At 49.8% G+C, this 19,286-nt stretch overlaps 7 protein-coding genes across 7 annotated transcripts; 6 read left to right on the top strand and 1 right to left on the bottom strand.

Annotated features, from left to right (window-relative positions):
* The first annotated feature begins 205 nt into the window (after positions 1–205).
* Positions 206–914, top strand: BKA55DRAFT_556094 (uncharacterized protein). Its single transcript, XM_046191672.1, has one exon. The coding sequence runs from the start codon at positions 258–260 to the stop codon at positions 588–590; it is 333 nt and encodes a 110-aa protein (XP_046055397.1). The 5' UTR covers positions 206–257; the 3' UTR covers positions 591–914.
* Positions 915–1,694: 780 nt separating this feature from the next.
* BKA55DRAFT_186072 (kinase-like domain-containing protein) lies at positions 1,695–4,543 on the top strand. The gene is made up of 6 exons (XM_046185057.1): positions 1,695–2,992; positions 3,052–3,133; positions 3,182–3,529; positions 3,582–4,044; positions 4,095–4,182; positions 4,231–4,543. Exons 1-6 carry the CDS (start codon positions 2,084–2,086, stop codon positions 4,453–4,455), a joined length of 2,115 nt encoding a protein of 704 aa, XP_046055396.1. The 5' UTR covers positions 1,695–2,083; the 3' UTR covers positions 4,456–4,543.
* Positions 4,544–4,879: 336 nt separating this feature from the next.
* On the top strand, positions 4,880–7,380 carry BKA55DRAFT_186135 (uncharacterized protein). Its single transcript, XM_046185058.1, has 2 exons — positions 4,880–4,928; positions 5,005–7,380. The coding sequence occupies exon 2, from the start codon at positions 5,379–5,381 to the stop codon at positions 7,254–7,256; it is 1,878 nt and encodes a 625-aa protein (XP_046055395.1). The 5' UTR covers positions 4,880–4,928; positions 5,005–5,378; the 3' UTR covers positions 7,257–7,380.
* A 642-nt stretch (positions 7,381–8,022) lies between these two features.
* BKA55DRAFT_684848 (uncharacterized protein) lies at positions 8,023–9,792 on the top strand (the record flags this gene model as incomplete). Its single annotated transcript, XM_046198704.1, has 1 exon — positions 8,023–9,792. The coding sequence occupies one exon, from the start codon at positions 8,023–8,025 to the stop codon at positions 9,790–9,792; it is 1,770 nt and encodes a 589-aa protein (XP_046055394.1).
* A 267-nt stretch (positions 9,793–10,059) lies between these two features.
* BKA55DRAFT_185867 (ADP-ribosylation factor family-domain-containing protein) lies at positions 10,060–11,146 on the top strand. Its single transcript, XM_046185056.1, has 6 exons — positions 10,060–10,282; positions 10,336–10,446; positions 10,495–10,511; positions 10,560–10,705; positions 10,757–10,837; positions 10,892–11,146. The coding sequence occupies exons 1-6, from the start codon at positions 10,224–10,226 to the stop codon at positions 11,021–11,023; spliced, it is 546 nt and encodes a 181-aa protein (XP_046055393.1). The 5' UTR covers positions 10,060–10,223; the 3' UTR covers positions 11,024–11,146.
* A 742-nt stretch (positions 11,147–11,888) lies between these two features.
* Positions 11,889–17,466, top strand: BKA55DRAFT_556081 (uncharacterized protein). Its single transcript, XM_046191671.1, has 3 exons — positions 11,889–12,297; positions 12,581–16,758; positions 16,810–17,466. The coding sequence occupies exons 1-3, from the start codon at positions 12,162–12,164 to the stop codon at positions 17,182–17,184; spliced, it is 4,689 nt and encodes a 1,562-aa protein (XP_046055392.1). The 5' UTR covers positions 11,889–12,161; the 3' UTR covers positions 17,185–17,466.
* A 371-nt stretch (positions 17,467–17,837) lies between these two features.
* Positions 17,838–18,798, bottom strand: BKA55DRAFT_684845 (uncharacterized protein; the record flags this gene model as incomplete). The annotated part of the gene is made up of 2 exons (XM_046198703.1): positions 17,838–18,034; positions 18,084–18,798. The coding sequence occupies 2 exons, from the start codon at positions 18,796–18,798 to the stop codon at positions 17,838–17,840; spliced, it is 912 nt and encodes a 303-aa protein (XP_046055391.1).
* Positions 18,799–19,286: the final 488 nt, after the last annotated feature.

The raw sequence follows: 19,286 nt of genomic DNA, 5'->3' as shown, positions 1-19,286 counted from the left end.
AATCGTCAAGATAAGAACAAGTAAATGTTAATTTTGAAGGCTATGGATGGACGAACAGAATCAAGTTTGTTACTCAATACAAACTCTGTACAAGCTCAAATGAAGGATGATGATAAAAAGTCCCACTGTTGGTCCAGGCACAACCAATTTTTCTTCTTCGGAACACAGTCTGAGTGTCAGGAGGGAGCGTTGTGTACTTCCATCATGAAACCTTGGAGGTACCATGGCGTTTAGGCCAAGGCCAGAATCATCGTGTGATGCGATGGCTGTACTTTGTGGGTCTCGTCTTGGTTGTACCTACGGCACCCGTCACAGAACGGGCCCTCTTTCCAGCCTTTCAGGTCATCCTCACACCTTCCATCATGACACGAAAGGCCAATTACAAGGCACATCAAACAATGATGAGGATCTACCTGAAAGACGGAAGCGATCAAGGGATCAACTGGTTTGTTCTATTTATTAAAGTACCGAGATCTGAACGTCTCATATCGTCATCTGGACTGATTATTAACATCCAATGTTTCGTTCACACGATAGTAGTCCCTGCCCTTTCTCACATCTGTTTGAAAGATTTCTTCCAGATTGCCTAATAAGCAAGACAGCCGAGGACAATCTAGCGACATTGCAATGCATTTCATCTCAGGTGATATAAGCTGAGAGTACTCTATATTTGTTTTTGTTTTTAATGACGGGATATCTTTCGAGGTCAAGATTGGATATTCATCTATAGATTTTACTCGTTGTGTTTTCTTACGGAGTGAAGTTATTATTCCGCAGTCTAAATGTACTGGCCTCTGGGAGCAACAAAACTTCAGGCCTCAACATAGGCAAAATAAATTATTAAAATGATATTCTAAGATTTTAATACTTTATCTAAGTCATTTTATCACTTAGGACCAAGGTCCTAAGTTGTGGCCTTTCGGTTACGTCCAGAATTTGAGCTCAAGTTCTGAATCAAGCATCCTAGCTTTATTGTAACTCACTGACAGGCACAAGCGTTTAGCACTTTGCCTCACTTGGCCGGGCATCTTCCCTAAAACAACCCTTTCCACTCAAGCCCTGTAAGTGATGGACCCTGGTTTCCAACCGAAGTGCCCTGGAGAGCCGAATCGCGACGCCACAGTACGATAAAAGTACCTCTGTATTTCCTGTCCAGTTCCACTGGAATTCCGCCTCTTCTTCTTGACCCCAAAATCGTAAACCGAGAGGAGGAGAAGAGGAGAGGAGACACAACACAACATCCGTGAGTGACAAATCCACCCACTCCTTGATGGGGACTGTTGAGGATGACGCCAAAAATACATGCTACCACTAGACGTCACCGCCTGTAGGAAATGTACTCAAAGACAAATCTCTATCTGACCAACGTCACCCAGAATGGATCCCCTCAAATCTGCCCCGGCCACTCGTAACTTTGGCCAACGCTTTTTCCAAGACAAATGGGATGCCCGTGACGCCTTCAACCGGGCTTGGATGGACTCTTGAAGTCACTCCACTTGAACTGACTTCGCTTTTCTTTTGGCTATGACCCTCGCCTCGTCCATTCATCCCCACACATTAGTCTCAGTTCTTGAGAGAAAAGCAAGAATATTCCAACCCAGAGAGACGTGACCTGCGATAAGCTGAACATAAGTGGACTGGGCTACCGCTACAGTGCCCCTTCGTAGCCTTAACCCCTAACTCACACGCTGAGGCCACTGTACCTAGGTCACTGGCCTTCACTGGGCGAGCGCTTTTTTCCCTCCTTCGCTCTTGCTCCCTCTATCCCGTCTGGGCACACCTATCCACCACCCTCACCACCAAAACCATTCACCAAACTAGGAGGTGCGCCCCCGGGTCCTTCCCCAGTCCCGTTCCATCTCGCCTCTCTTCGCTCATCGGTTGTTTCCTTCTCCTCTTCACTCACGATTCCTCCTTCGTACATACATGAACCTCAAGAAGGCCTACACATACGAATCGACGCGACGATTTGATCGGTCGCCTGTACCGTCCGATACAGCGAAACTGCCCATCCCTCGTTTTTGTTTTTCGTGATCGCTACAGCCGCTTCTAAAGCCCTTGGGTGGCTTTGGCTTCCCCCATCATGTCAACACCAACTACAGCGACGGCTACGCTTCCACCCTACCATCCTCACCATTACCAGCCCTCATATGCCCATTCGCACACGCATCATCAGACCTATCAGCCGAACCCCAGCGCCAATTTTCGTTCTACTGTATCGAATCAGAATATCCTACCGCCTCCGGTCTCTTCGGCCGTGTCGCCTTCCCACAGTGCCATTCTGCCGCCGCCATACCAGCTCTCGCCTTTGGGATACTCTTCATCGGGTTCGAATGGAATAAGTTTGACCAACTCCAATTCTCGCTCTGCACACCACGCTCAAGAACCCAGCCCGCGACACGACGCGGCATACTCTGCAGGAAGCATGACGGAGCGTGCCCCTGCCACTCGCGCTGAGCAACCCTCGAGAAAGCGTAGACGCTCCAGAGAGCCAGACTGGGGCACCTTCTACAAGAATGGCCTACCAAAGGAAATCATCGTCATTGACGATACGCCCGAACCTGAAGCAAACACTAGCCGGAAAATTACGAATGGCACTGCTGCTGCGCCCAACGATAACACGAGCAGTCAGGTGGCCAAGAAGAGAAGACGAGAAGACGAGTCTGGCACTGTCCAGGCTTCGGGTTATCACATCAAATACCTTGAATCACAACACAACACCCCTTTGCAGGTGTCAACACCAGCGGGCTCGTCCAATTCCAGCAGTGACCGCACCAATTCGGCACTTAACACTACCGCCCCGACGTCACTTTCGTCCAACGGCCAGTATGAGGAGGGACTGGCTCCCCTTAAGCGAAAGCGCACCCGTCAACAGGTGGCTAACGAAGCCAAACGTCGCGATGTAGATGGCCTCGGTGACTTCTTCACATACAAGCCTCCACCCTTCCCCCCCAAGAAGGCGTCTGACGTTAATGTACAAGTTATCCATGACGTGAGTTTTGACTCCACATTACTTAACAGGTTGAGATGAGATTATTAACAAATCGGTAGCGACATTACAACAAAAACGTCAAGGTCGACGATGACGATGGTCATTACATTGTCGTTCCTGATGCTGAACTCACAGAGAAGTGTAAGTCCATCATGCTCTCTCTTCGGACGTATCTAACAAAATCCACAGACCAGATTGTCCGCCTACTGGGCCAGGGAACCTTCGGTAAGGTCGTTGAAGCCCACGATCGAAAACGCAACAAGGCCGTGGCGGTCAAAATCATCCGATCAGTTCAGAAATACAGAGATGCCTCACGGATAGAACTTCGCGTTCTCGAAACCCTCAAACGAAACGATGCAGAGAACCGTAACCGATGCATCCATCTGCGAGACTGTTTCGATTATCGCGGTCACATCTGTATCGTTATGGACTTGCTTGACCAGAGTGTTTTTGATTTCCTCAAGGGTAATGGATTCGTTCCTTTCCCTAACAGTCAAATCCAGAGTTTTGCCCGACAACTCTTCACCAGTGTTGCTTGTAAGTGGAACGAACGAACAATCTTGTTTGGCAGTGCATTAATTTGGCCTAGTTCTGCACGACCTCAACTTGATTCATACCGACCTCAAGCCCGAGAACATCTTGCTCTGTAATCATGCCTATCAGACCTTTACGTATAACCGCAAGATTCCTTCTTCATCTACAACCATCAGCCGTCAAGCTACACAGCGCCGTGTTCTACTGGATACCGAGATTCGGCTGATTGACTTTGGCTCTGCCACATTCCAAGACGAGTACCACTCCTCCGTGGTTTCAACACGCCATTACCGAGCCCCAGAAATCATCCTTGGACTTGGATGGTCGTTCCCTTGCGACATCTGGAGCATAGGATGCATCCTTGTCGAGTTCTTTACGGGTGATGCTCTCTTCCAGACTCACGATAACTTGGAACATCTGGCCATGATGGAAGCTGTCGTCGGATCACGAATCGATAGCCATCTTGTCCAGGCTGTCAACAAGATGTCTACAAGAAGTAATGGCAATGCCGCTTCCAAGTCAGTCTTCTCCTGAGTTTTTTCCTGGTTTATATACTAACACTTCTCAGATATTTCAAGCGACTTAAGCTTGATTATCCCACGCCAGATACAACTCGCGGTTCTCGCCGCTTCGTGAAGGCGATGAAGCACCTCGATGTAAGAAGCTATTTGCGTGGCTTAATGACCCGTGCTAACAGATGGCAGCAAATCATTCCTGGAAATAATACTTTCCTCAAGAACTTTGTCGATCTGCTAAAGAAGATATTCGTCTATGATCCTGCCCATCGCATTACTGCAAAGCAAGCCTTGCAGCATCCTTGGCTCAAGGAGATGGCCCAACCTGACGACGGCACCGAGGCGGCTAAGATCCGCATGGAGCGGATACGCATGGAACAACAGGCTCAGAGACATGGATATGTCCGAAGTTGATGACCAAAGTCTGATACCCCACTAACGACATATGAGCATGATCACGGAGTTCTGGTTTTCCAAGGCGTTGCATTGAAGGATAGGTATCGACGCAAGGAGAGGATTTGATGCCGACTCAATTTTGCTCTTGTATTCTAGTGCCACAGCCATCGTATTTCGTCGCCCTTTCTGTTTACTAGGAGTTATCTCTGGCAGTTGGTCTCTTACGCAACGCTACGACTGGAAGGACTTGTGCATTTTCGATGGACAGCGTTGAAGAGCCCAACATGGCTCCATCAGTATGTGAACAACTTAACTGTTCATCTCGTTCCCTTTGTCAGAAGAAATAAAAATCGGACAAATGTTCCACGAGAACCTTGCTTCACCAGGATCGAACGACTAGCGGATTCACCTATTCATCCATAGCACTATGTTTGCCCATAGCCTGTGGCTTCTTTGAGTTGTCCTTCACACCTTGGCTCTTCTCCACGATTGATCTTGGGATGCCATAGGTAGGTGTGCAGAACAACATGGCAAAGATTTCAGTCCCCGCTAACACTTTGTTTGGAGGATCTAGTCCATGTCGGTAACTTTGTTCGCACAAAGCCATTCACTCCGAGAACAGCACGTCCATTCCACCGATATCCTGCTTCGTTGAAGAATTGGTTACTGCATTGTTCACACTGAGGATGTACGCCGACTCTGGAACACATTGATGTTACCCTCGAGTCACTGTCTGTGTTCATCATGGTTAGATACAAGAACTTTTATATAAGGCATATGGTGCCAGTGAAGGAAGCAAACAACCAAGATCTATGATTTTCTATCGGAGCAACTTTATGGAGATTTTGCTTCTATTTGAACAATCTATCAAGCAAATTGATGCGGCAGCCTTGTCTTGATGTTCTTGTCTTCCACCAAGAATTAATCTCATAGTGTTCATAATGGCACCCCATCGTACAAACTACGACTCAGATGAGGAGATCGGGTATATGCCTCTACCTGACATATCAACCCGCCAGCTTGACCAGCTCACGGACCTGTTATGGATGGATCCAGGAGTCAACATAGCTGTGCCGGATAAAGACTGGTTGCTAGACCAGCAAGCTCGTATAGCTACACTCGACAAGTCAAACCGGCGTTCCACCAAACTTTTGGCCCGTCTTTCTGCCAAACTTGAAAGTCTGTCTTATAGACTTGGAGCTGACGGTTCGCCAACAGCATGTCTTTGCTGTGCTCATTATGGTCTCGATCCTAAGTTGATCCGGCGTCTTATGCTCTTGATCATCGCCGAATGCACTGAACGTATCCAAACTGTGCGTACTTGGCGACAGCGTATCGCTTATCCCAGTGCTGTTATCGCATGGCTGGATCGCATCGATGCCGTGACTGGACTTTGGATCGGTCGTACAGCTTTCAATGCCACTTTTGGCTACAAGCGTGTTTCGCCTACAAACCTAGTAGTCAAAAGCAAGTGCGAAGCTTGCATTATGTCGGTCATTGGTGGTAGACCTCAGGTGCTTGGCGATCTACGAGCGACATTGACCACGCGACGGGATCGCCACATCGACCGAGGTGGTAAAGATCCAAGACTTCTCCGACTTGTTGAGTCTTGGATCTCACACCAGCATGCTGATTGTCGTAGGGCCATTTACACCGGAAGTGCTGAGATCAGCGAAGAACTTAGCAATCTGATTGACACCATCAACTGCCTGAGAGAGGAACGTCCGGGATCTCAAATATCTCGATCTTCATATCGATCAGGTAATGGCCATCCATCTAGAGCATATGAAGAAGACGGTAGGTGCGGCCGTACTCGTGCTCGGCCATCATTTCATGAACAGTCGCCTCGACCAAGCTACAGCAACGACAGCCAAGAGGATAGAAGCTCATTCCTTCGTCCAGAATCAAGATCAAGTCAATCGAGTGCTCAGCTTCAAGAGGGCGAGCAAAATTGGATGGATGAAGACGTGGAGTACCAGGCGTCACTATGGATGGATTGTCAGATGCAGCAACAAGGACTTACGGCCGATGAACGACGACAGCTCTTTGAGGACGATATGCATCCTGCCTTCAGCGACTATGCAGAGAGTGTCAGGAACATGTCTCTCAATGATCGACTGCAGAGGGACTATGCGCCTGAACAGCACAAGAGAGCCTCGACTGCTACTGCCAAGAGACAAAGCATTATGTCAAATGAACAGAGAGCCTCTACTCATACTGCAAGGAGAACAAGCGTCGTGTCAAATGAATACATGGAAACATCATCTGTCTACAGCAACCCAAGCGCCGTGCCACCTCCTCTTAGCTTCAGCAGAGGGCCTAGTCCACCTGATACCACTGCCGGTAATAGCCCTGCGGAAACTGAGTGGGTGCCAGTCTCGGTATTTTCGCCTCAAGCAAGTGTTGCAGGGGGTTCATCTCCTCGTCAAGACACTATCGAGCCAACCAAGGGAAGCGGTCGAGAGTCTACCACATACGCCGAATATCAAGCACATTTAGACTTCTGTCGGAAATACGGGTTCAAGACGGGTCTCCCATCTGAAGATGGGGAGCCATCAACTCCTCGGCCGCTATGGGCTAGGAGCCAACGAACTTCAGCTGCTCCAAAAATTGTAGCGTCGAGCGTTTACTCTTCGCATCCTGGGTTTAGACGCTCACAAGAGAACGTGGGTTCATTGGCTCCATCTATAGCCATTAATGGTGGTCAAAAGGGTCATCGAACATCACGTATGTCGACTCGGAGCCAGCCCAAGAAGAGTCTGTGGGATCAGTTGCGAGAGGATGGACGAAGACTGATGGAGGATAGTGATGAGGAGTAGGTGGAGTTGATACTTTATATATGGAGTATGGGGTTGATGTTTTGATGTTGGTTTGGATATACCCTGGGAAACAAACATGTAGGATACACATGGCAGAGCTCTGCAAATATAATTCCTTTTGTTTATTAGATTCCCTCGTTGATATATTATTCATGTTTCTTAATTGTTCATTTGTTACACTTGAACCCCTGCAGTAATGGGACCTATTCGACTTCGGGTAGAGATGTTGTCGACTTCCGATGAAGATATGCACTTATCCGTGTTTTGCTCTGTTGTCTCGTCTCTCGGCCTGCAGTAGCCCTTGATAATATATTGGGTTCACCTTGTACCGTATTATCATTCGCAGAGAGGTCGTGCTAGAAATCTGCCACTGTTCGCAAGTGGCAGTGGCCTCCCGTCATTTTCCTCCAGTCTCGTTGCTAGGCAGGATCTGAGCCCGGGCTTCTCTTCTTCACACAGTACCACATACTTAATAAACAAGCTGGAGTTTCTCTTCTTCTTCTTCACCACTACCAAAAGTCAACATTCACTCGCCCGGACAGGGAGAGCGTTGGCCATCTTTCACTCTTCTCTTTAATTGTTTTCTTCCATGATAATTTCCGAATTCTGTTGTCCCATCATCATTCTTTGCGCTGCTGTTTCTATACATCGCTGTGTTGCCAGGAATACACTCGCTTGTGTCGCCTTTATACAGGTTCGTCTTCATTTGCTAGATTTCTTCCTGCCATCCGCATGAACTAACAAAGGAAAGCCAACTTTGTAAACCATGTCGTGGACCCCCAGCAGTCGGGGTGGTGGAGGAAATGGCAGCACGCCTTCGCCAAACGTCCACAATTCGCTGCAGCGCATTCAAGGCATGGGACAACTCGTTGGCATTCATCAAACTCCCAATCAGCAGCTTCTGCCTGCGGGCGCGGTTAAGCAGCGATTCCTCGGGTCGCAAGGGACATCGAATAATGTAGACCGTCCTACTATTCAGCAGAGCTATTGGAATAGGCAGAAGGGACTTCGTTGCCCGCTTCCTCTCCAAACAAGCGCGAACGAGGCAGTTCATACTCCTCCGCATCGAAGGCTTTCGAAAGAAGCCGTTGATTCTTCTCCCGCTCATTATCAAACGCCTGTACAGGAAGTTGTTCGCGCTCCCTCTCGCCAAACACCAGAAATCGTTGATTCGGAAGGGACAGATGACTTCGAACACAGCTCCATGGGCACTTGGAACTCACCTAAAGAGAAGTCGATCGGTAACATCTCGTCGGAAATTGGAGGCGCTCCCTTACCAGCTCCCTTGCACATCATCCAAGCTGCTGCAGCTTCAACCGCCGTCGTTCTCCGACAACGATCCTTCAGCACCGCCTCCATGGCGCTGAGTGCTGGTCCTGTGTCTTCAGATGAAATGGCGGCATGGAACGCTCCTCGACCATATGATCATGAAGATGATGACGATATGGCCCTTGTCCAAGTCAATCTGAATTCAATGACAGCCGTTGAGGAGTGGGAGAGACAGCAAGAGGACTATCCCATCTTTAACCTTACCGAAAACCGTCACCCTCGGGTGGACGATTGTGATATAGATCCTGCAACTGGCGAGCTCATTCCTCCGCCGCGATATATCAAGATTCAGAAAGACACACAAGCCAAACACAATTGGCGCCGCGCGGTCACACATTCTGAAGGCTATATCGCCCGCGAACTGGATTTACGCCAAAGCAAGAAAGAAGAGATTGAACGAAAAAAGGAAGAACAGAAATATGCGAACATGACGCACGAGGAAGACAAGTGGCCCGATGCAGATTGCACTCTTCGACCTGTCCAGGCTAAGGACTTCCAGGGCATCGCAAACATCATCAGTGAAGAGATGCAACGAGAAGATTCGCAGGTCTACCTATCCGAGGTTGACCGTGCACAAATCGCAGAACTGTACAACACTTGCATGTCGAACCATCGCCCTTTCATTGTGGCGATCGAATCTCCCTGTGAGATTACCAACCGTTCTGGATGGTCTAAGGCCGATGAAAAGCGTTATCAGAAACTCCTTGGATATATGAAATCCCAGGAAGCCTTAGAGACTCCGAACATCCTTGGCTTCGCCTTTGTCGATGATTCTCGACAGGACTTCCTGGGCCACGCATGCCAGGGAGCCAGGTTCTCTGGGCAAATCAAGCTCATCGTTGACCCAAAGCATCGCCAAATGCTAGTCGGGTCGGCATTACTGGACAGAATTTTGTTGTCCACGTCTATCTACCATCGCAGTCTTGTGGACTACACCTGGAATTGCTCGGAGCCCCGAAAGACGTACGAAGAAATTCCTGCACACAATGAACGAAAGTACAGCAAGCTGTACTTGGAGACATTCTTTGATGGCGAGGACGATTCTCGAATTCAGTGGATGGCAAGGCTTCTGGAGAAGTACGATTTCGCGAAAGTTGTGAATTTCAAGGAAGCTGTTAAGCATGGAAACCATCCAGGCGTCTGGAAAGACCTAATTGTATGGGAACATGAGGCACGCCCGGCTTCTGAAATTGTGGAGGATAAATGAGATATACATGTACAGGCGCCGGGACTGTTGAGTTTTGGTTGTTTGCCGCCGAACTATATGCGCGATAGGAAATGTTGAGGCCAAGTTCGAGTGTATTGATATAAAAAGTAACGCATGCAAACACAGGATGTAGATAATAGTTAAAATGTTCATGAGAGTCATATTATGTAGATTACCCATTGACAGTGGCTGCTGAGGCATAGCATCCAATACGAGTGGTGAAGTCGGAGGGGTGAAGAAGATCAAGCGAGCACCAATCACGTGGAGCCATGAGAGCTGCAGGCAACTGAATTCAACGACCTTCATAGTTCGGTGATCAAGAAAGAAAGCCTATAAAGACCAAATAACCGACAAAACTGCCTAAGAACTAAGCTGGAGTGCTTGGCTTGTCTCACTATCAAGTCTGTTCAACACACATCTCGTGAATCAAAATGTTGTCAATCCTGCGAAAAGCCCGACTCAAGGACAAGGAGATGCGAATCCTGATGCTGTGAGTATGGCCATGTCCTATTCCATTAAGAATGTCTGACTAACTCTTCATAGCGGATTGGATAATGCTGGAAAGACCACAATCGTTAAAAGGGTTATGGGAGAAGATGTCAATACCGTAAGCCCAACATTAGGTTTCATCATCAAGACGATTGACTACGAGGGGTAAGAAGGACTTCATTCATCATAGAACACCGCTGACAGCCCTTACAGCTACAAATTAAACATCTGTGTGTTACCTGAATATGCCGACTCCATGAGATGAGCTGACTCCCCAGGGGACGTGGGTGGACAGAAAACGTTGCGGTCATACTGGAGAAACTATTTCGAAAAGACAGATGCTTTGATCTGGGTTGTCGACGCAACGGATCGTTTACGCATTCAAGACTGCAGAGACGAGCTTCAAGGTTTACTCTTAGAAGAGGTGCGTGATATGACACGGCAACGGCCGCATAGCTACTGACAAGTGGTACAGCGTCTTGCAGGGGCAAGTCTGCTTGTTTTTGCCAACAAAACAGATGTTGAGGGATGTATGACAGAAGAGGAGATTCTCTCGGTACGTTCAAGCCTTGGAATATGTGAACATGACCAAGCTCACCATGATATTTAGGAGTTACAACTGGAATCGATACGAACACATCGATGGCACATCCTGCCATGCAGCGCCATGACTGGAGCCAACCTTAAAGAAGGACTATCGTGGGTGGTAGAGGATGCAAAGAAGCGACTATTCCTCTACTAAGCGAGAACTGGCTCAACTCAATGGTTCCTGTTGGCCTCACAACAGGATGTCCTTTTGCAAAAGCAACAAACAAACCACAAAGTGTGGATAGCCGCGAGACTTCGAAGCAACCAGCCACAAAGCGTGGATATGCATAAGAAAGTCAGCAAGCTAAAACGTTGAAATCCAATATAATAGACTCGTTACGCCGGGCAACGTAAAACGTCCCGCAAAACTTTACAGCACGCAATCTTTACAGGCCTCGTCTAGCGAAGAGCAGGGAAGCGGGAGAGCATCACCAAGTGCCGCGTGCAGTTTGTGCTAACCTTACAAGGTCGTATTTTCGATCGAGAAATCTGAGATAACCTGCTTGCGTGGTCTGAGGCATAAGAGCAATAAGATACGTACTCCTCACTTGGTACACGAACCAAGACATGACAAGGTTTAACGGATTCAAGCCATGGTTTGGGTTTGTTATTGTAGTGGATCGCCCGTGGGGGAAGTTGAAAGTAAACAAAGGATGACGTTTTATATTGGTCTTTGTTTATAGCGCATGGAACACAACATGTGAGTGAAGCTGAGGTGCCTATGGAATCAATTGAATCTTCATAGTTTCGATTCTGCATCATGCAAGTGATGAGACGAGGATCATGCACATTTTTGCATGAGATCGAGCTCTGATATGCACCAAAATTAAAGACATTCCCGTCCGTTGATGGCCGCATTTGGGTCGGAATCTGTCAAGCAGTCCCTCCCTAGCGAGCGGGAGCGATTGCCCCTGAGACTTCGGTTGCATAGGCGCTACAGCGGCCCCCTCTTGTAGCTGGTTTTAGAGACAGACACACCTGGAGACGGTCATAAACCAATCAGATCGCAGAAGCGCCATGTGAAATTTCCACTGTAGCTAACAGACATGATCCCATCCCAGTCGAGCGACCCATTATCAACTTCCCACCAGCACCACATCTCAAGGCTACGTTAGGCTCTTGGGAGATAGCAGAAACAGTCTATAACACCTACTGCAACCTTGTGCGTAGGACTGCATTGTGTATTTTCCTGCTCGCGCTTACTATCCAAAAAAGCCAAGGGCCCACGCCGCGCCGTCTTTCTTCTAAAACATCCACCCCCTTCCGTGTCATGTCCCAAAGGCCCCAGAGCCATGTCCGACGAAGTCTCCCAATTTCTCGAGCAGGTCGAGCGCCTGCGTGGTCAACAGATCGAAGAAGACGAAACGAGGGCTCGTGAGCTTGAAGAATACTTGGCCGCCAAGCGAGAAAGACAAGCTCGTCGTGAAGGTGAGAAGAGAACAAAAAAACAAAGAAGAAAAAGAGCTTGGGCGCCTATTGTTGCTTGCAGCTTGACTCCCGTCCGAGGGGCTTTGTTGCTTGCATTGATGGCGTTCCCTCTCCCAATTTCCAGGGCAACATCCTCCGTCGTACACCCGCTGTTTACTTTCCGTTGTTGTATTCTTATTTTACTGGCTTACCCATGGTTTTGTCTTGGCTTTGGGATGCATTGATGCTCAAATCACATAATCACCGTTGATGTCCTCTTGCTAACCACAATCACCACTGACAGAACGTGCACGATCAATCTCACCACAAAAGTCCTCCCCTGCGAATACTCCCTCACCACGTTCGAGTCGTCGTAGCGTTCATTTATCCGAGGCATTGAGGCTCGACTCCCCCGGTTTGTCCAAGGACGACGCCGCCTCACCATCATCTGAGCCTGAAGCAAAGCCCAAAGCTCCAATGGATGTCAGCTCCTCTCCGACCAAGGAGAACGAGTCTCCTGTTGATGTCGATGCCAAGCCCGCGACTACACCTACCCGTTACTCTACATTGTCATGGCAGCGGCGACCTAACTCCCGCAGCGGCTCTGCCCGACCGTTGAGCATGCTCGCAACCCAAAATGCGACCCAGCGGTCGTTTATTGGGTCGCAGGAATCTTCCCCAGCTCCAGCTCCAGCTTCAGCCACTGAGCAGACTTTCTCAAAGGACCAGATTGCCCATGCCCTTGGATCCAAGGATCCTTCATGGTTCCGCCAGACAGCCGACCGTGGAGCCAATTCAGCTGCTTACCGAAAGAACCAGGTCGAGGATACTGATCGATTGGATATGGCTTCTGTCAAGGCGCAATTACCAGGCATGACAGCCGAACAACCAAAACCAAGCCCACCGGCTGAGGAACCCGTCAAGGAATCTGCTAAGGAACCTGCTACTCCTACTAAGATGAGGTTGGCAAGTCCCCCAACGCTGAATCCCCCAGCCTTCGACGCCGGCGAAGACACATCCGTGGGAGATCGCTTCGGAAGCATGTCAGGGCGTATATCTCCTACTCGATCCAACTCGCGATCGAACTCGCCCACCAAGGGCATGGGCGGATTTGTGCAGAGTGCCATGATGAAGAGATCAGATAGTGTTAAGCGATGGAGCGTTACAAGCCCTCCTGGTCTGAATCGCGCCAATTCGATCCAGTCGAACCAAGGCGGCGGTCTATCTGTAAACGCGCGACCCCAGAGCAAGGGGCGACCTGAATCAACAACGCCAAACTCGAGCCGGCCAACATCTCGACATGGAGAGTCTGATAACGAGGTCACACCAAAAGCTCCTACAATTGACACTGCCATGGAGGGAGCACCAATTCCTACCAGCCCTTCCAAGACTATGGATCCTCGAAGGTGGAGTCCTACCAAGTCAAGTTGGCTTGAGAGTGCTTTGAATAAGCCACCTGAGTCACCCAAGACTCACCACAAATCGAGCTCATCGCAGCCGGCTTGGATGGCAGAGCTAAACAAGAACAAGGGAGGTGTTCCCGGCGCTGAAGGAACGACACGGCCTCGTCCAGGGTCTATTTCTCATAAGCACCAAGTTAGTATCGGAGGACTTATGAGGTCTACGCCTATGGGAACTGCTACGAAGACTAACACCACTGGCCTTGGCGGCATCTACTCTCCTCCCCCTGGTGGCAACCGACCCTACAACCACGGTGCGAGTTTGAGCATTTCCAAGAGTGCCCCCAAGCTCGAGCATGGAACCCCAACTGAGAACAAGGCTGCCAAGGTTGAAGCCGAACCTGTTCCTGATCCTGAGCCAGTCCCGGACCCCGAACTCACCGAAGAGGAGAAGAAGGCATCGGGGCCTGCCAAGGATGAGCCGGTTATTAGCCCCAAAGAAGTAAAACCCTTTGCGCCTGTGCCCAAACCTAAGCCTGAGACACCACCAAAGAAGGACTTCCGCAGTTCATTGAGGCATCGGCCAACAGGGTCAGAAGCGCCAAAAACCCAGGAACCTGAGTTCAAGAACGTTTTTGGCACTCTTCGTAGGACCAAGACACAGAACTATGTGGCTCCTGATGAGTTGAAAGATAACATCCTCAAGGGCAAGGCTTCCCTCAGCCAGACAGGTGGTCCACAAAAGACAGAGAGGGTGGATGAGTTCAAGGAGGCTATTCTGAAAAAGAAGGATGACTTTAAGAAAGCTCAGGTCGAGGGCAAGGGCATCTCAAGGAGCAACACTCCCACGAACGATTCGCCACTACCAGAGGGCCTTGCTAGAAGGGCTGAGATGGCGAAGAGAAAGTCCATGGCTGAACTAAAGTCACCACCTACACCGAGTAAGCCAAGTTCGCCCAAGCCGACACCAGGCCCCAAGAGGATACCCAACCAGACCCCTTCTTCGCCCAAGCCCGCTCCTGAATCCGCCCCAGAACCCGCTGACGAGGGTCTAAAGCGAGTAGTTACCGAATCTAGCGCGAAACCGGAGGAACCGCGGGCCTTGCCAGGCCTGCACAAAGAAACGAGCTCACCTGCTAGACTACAGGGGCGTGTAGGAGGTAAGCTCGCTGGACGGTTCAACCCAGCCCTGGCCGGCATGCTTGCACGAGGACCGCCACCCATGGCTGTCAACGGGGAAAAGCTCTCAGACGAATCTGATCCGAAGGGAGCTTCCACCAAAACAGTTACAGAACCTTCTGCTCCGGGCCCGCAGCTGACACATATGACTAAGGGTCGAGCACGAGGTCCCAGAAGAAAGGCTCCGACTTCAGCTGCCCCTAAAGCCGTCTCTGCAGCTCCAGCAGCTGAACAAAAACCTGTCCAAGAAAAGCCCAAGCCTGCTACACCGAAACCCGTTGAACCTGTCAAGGAGAAGCCAGCGGAACAGACACCTCTTACCCAGAAGGTGGAGGAGTCAACTGCTGCTCCTCTTTCTATTCAACAGCAAGTTGCTGCCAAGGCTGCCATACGAGGAAAGCCTACACCCACAAAACCCACACCTATCAAGTCTCAAGAGGATGAACCTCGACGATTCCAGACCCGCGATGATCAAACATCTTCGTTCTCTTCCAAACAGACTCCCAAGAGTGAATTCCTCCCCAGTGATTATCCCTCACCACTAAGGATTCAAAAGACTGGTGATGCCGCTTCACAACCTGGCTCACCTAAGAAACTTGACAACAACCGCATGTCTCGATTCATGGACCGCCCGTCATCAAACGGCACATCGGAACCTGCCAAGGAGCCCATTCGTCTGACGCATCAGCGAACAGGCTCTCGGTCTCCCGTGAAGATGTTCCAACGGCCACTGCCTGAGCCTGAGCCCTCATCCCCGACAAAGGTTGATAGTGACCCCGTTGTCTCTGTGAAGAATGCCAGAGCCATGTTTGGCGGTGCTGCTCAACCTCCACCTCTAGCATCGAAGCCCTCATGGGACAGGTCAGAGCCTTCAGCCGTACAAACACCACCAAGAGCATCTCCTCGCCCCCTTCCTGACCCTGGACGATCTTCTCCTCTACAAATTAATAAGACTCCATCTCGAGCGGCCACCCGCCCCTTGCCAACACCCCCTACCAAGGAACCCCAGACTCCCCAAGCCCCGCAGACCCCCAAGCCTCAACAAACATCATCAACCGCACCACCAAAGACCCCTAGCCAGGGAAGTGATGTTGCAAGTCTACTGACAGACTTCTTTGGGCCAAAGCCGTCAAGGTCTGAGTACAAGGTAGATGCTGCTGAGCTTCTTACAAACCGACCACCAACAGGTCCTCTGAAGATCCAGAGTCTCAGCTTCCAAGTGTTCCAGATCTCAGCGGAGGGCAAGAAGACACCTGTTTCGGCTCATAACGAGCGCACATTGTTTGAGCGAGAGATGTACATTGCTCCCCACAGCTTCACAAACGAGGCTGGCTGGAAGCGCCTGGAGATCTATTTCTGGGTCGGCGACCAAGTTCCTGAATCGGCTGCTGACGATGCCCTTCTTTTCGTTCAGAAGGAAGCCAAGGCATTGGGAGGTAAGCTTGTCAGGATGCAGCAGGGCAAGGAGACAACAGAGTTCTTGCAAGCTCTTGGTGGAATTGTTTTGATCAGACGCGGCTCAAGCAATAAGTACGACTCACTGGCACCTAACATGCTCTGCGGCCGGCGCTATCAGGGCCAGGTCGCTTTCGATGAGTGTGATTTTAGCCCATCTAGCCTCTGCGCAGGATTCGTCTATGTACTCACCAGTCAGGGTAAGGCCTATATCTGGAAGGGACGAGGATGCGATGTAACCGAGCTGAGTGCGGCGAAGCTCATTGCTATTGAGCTTGCACTCACTGGAGAATTGATCGAGGCCGACGATGGCGATGAGTCTGAGTCATTTTGGAAACTTTTTGAAAGCGGATCAAAGCCTCACTCGGCTGATCATTGGAGACTCAAGCCCAACTATGCCAAGTACTGCAGCAGACTCTTCTGCTCAGATGCAGACACACGGCAACAGGTATGTTGATCATACGTTGACTCGAACTACCCCCATACTAACAAGTAACAGGTCTTTGAGATCGCTCCATTCAACCAGCATGACCTTTCCCCTGAACACATTTATGTTCTTGACGCATTTTTTGAGATGTATATCATTGTTGGCGCCCGTGCTCAGTCGCAATACTCGTCTTTCCGCAACGCTCTCGACTTTGCTCAAGAGTATGCCATCCTTGCCGCGGGCATGGAGGACCGTCCTTTTGTGCCCATTTCAACGGTCGTACTGGAAGGTATTCCTCGGGATCTGAAGCGTGTCTTCCGTTTCTGGCGAGATGATTTGAGTCCTACGGCAACACATACCAGCTCAGCTGCTATGGGCACACCGAGACGGGGCCGAAGTCTGAGGGTCGTATCATTGACGCAAGCACTGCAGGCGCTTAGAGAGTAAGCTTGTCGGTGCATTTGCTATATTCAAAAGCTGGGCTTCATCGATTTCTTGTGTGGTTTTTATACTGTAGCGATATTTCCTTGTAATTGGTTGGTCTCGGAGCATGGCGAGATATACGGCAGGTCGGGTATGGCGATCTTGGAGTTGAATCTCGTTTCTGATCCTCCGGTTTTGGCGTGTAGATGATGATAGACGTTATCGAATGAAACACGAAAAGTGTACGAGATATACACAAACCTGTACACGTGTGAATTCCCATGACATTGGGAGGAAGTGATCGACAGCCGGATACGTATATACGTCTATTTATTCCGTCATGCGACTAAATTCTGAAAACACCTTGTGAGCCCGCCTCATGAACCTAGGTAAAGCAAACAAGCGCAAATGCGCCAGCAAGCAAGCTCCAGTAACGAAAAGCAGAAACAGTAAACAAAAACAGTTGGGCTCAGCTCAAGCCCGTAAACCTAACGAGCACAAGCCGCCTCATGCATGCGTCTATGGGGGTATCAAAAGGCTGCCTCAAGTCTTTGCATCCGACGTGACTCCCCGTATGGCAAACTCCACATCCCTATCCTACCCAGTCTTCCTCCTCCTCCTCCTCCTCCTCCTCCTCCTCAATAATATTCTTTTTATTTATTTACTGAAGTTACGATTTAATGCGCCGAGCCATTTGTGTCGATGGCTGAGCTCTTGCCAGTTGTTGAGTCAAGTGAAGCGGGCACAGCCATAGGTTGGCCACGGGCCTTTGCTGTGAGAGAGACGAGCTCGTTGAGCATAAGTTCGCGCGTTGTACGAGTAAGCTCGTCAACGTCTGCGGCGGTCAAGTTCTTGGTGGGAATAGGCTTGAGAACTGCATACAGTTAGATATCTGGACAGCTGAAGAGAGTAGTTATACGTACCCTTAACGGGGATCTTTCCAGACTTGAAAGTGAGAGTCTTGGGGTGCATGATATGGCTGTAGTTTGCGACAACACAGGGAACAATGGGCACGCCGGCCTGGACAGCAAGGTGAAAAGCACCCTTCTTGAAAGGCAACAGCATAGGCTCCTTGGCGTAGCTTCGAGTACCCTCGGGAAACATGTAGACGCTCTGTCGCTTGGACTGAATCTCACTGGCAGCGCCCTTCATAGCCTCGCGGGCATCCTTGCTGTTCTTGCGATCGATGAAAATGGAACCGCTCAGCGACATGAACCAGCCGAGAAAAGGAACCTTTTTCAGCGAAGCCTTAGCAGTAACACTGCAGTACTTGGGGAACACGATTCCGAGCATAAGAACATCGAGTTCGGTCTGGTGATTTCCGATAAAGATAGCCGGGCGCGTAGTACTGAGGACATTATCGGGGTCCTCAACGACGAATTCAACGCCAGTGGTGTAGCGCATAACATGATGAAAACAGCGGCCGACAGCCCATTGCGCAATCTGCTGCTTTCCGACGATGGTGAGGAAGATGGAGGCGAGGACTCCGTAGGCTGCGACAGCGAGGAGAGAGATATAGGAAGCGAGACCGCGGGCGGCGAAGGCGGCTTTTGGAACGACGAGGGACATGGCGTAGAAGAAGATTGTGAGGGCGGCGTAGCCGAGGAGGAAGTAGAGGAGGAAGTTGGAGATGGACATGATGGGCGGCGGATTCTGTCTTTGGTTGAGGAGGGGGAGGGAGGGAGGAGGGAAAGACAGGCGATAGACAAGTGAGACACAAGTAGAGGCAGAGTCTATAGGTTAAAGACTAGTAGAAAGAGGTTGTGGTAGGTCAGCTGGGTTATGGATGGATCTGGTGGATGTACTGTACTGTATGGGTTTGGCGGGGGTTGGTTTGTTGAGTGGGTTCAATAAAAGTGTCAATTCTAGCGATGGCGGGGTCTTTTTCTTTTTACTTCCATGTCTTGGACCAGAAACACCAAAGATGACAGTTATTATGAAGAAGTATGCTGCCGATACAATAAAGAATGAGGGATTAATATCACTAGTGTCAGATCACATTCACTTCTACAGAGTAACAAAAAATGGTGGAAAAATGGCAACTGAGTTGTTAATTAGGTAGTTGCTCTACAACAGCCGTTGACACGGGACGGGAACGTCTTTGATTGGGAGATTATCATTGGTTG

Source organism: Fusarium redolens, assembly GCF_020744475.1.
Source record: "Fusarium redolens strain MPI-CAGE-AT-0023 chromosome Unknown BKA55scaffold_2, whole genome shotgun sequence".
Lineage (NCBI taxonomy): Eukaryota > Fungi > Ascomycota > Sordariomycetes > Hypocreales > Nectriaceae > Fusarium > Fusarium redolens.
Note: the sequence above shows the minus strand (reverse complement) of the source record. Positions and strands in the feature narration are given on the sequence as shown.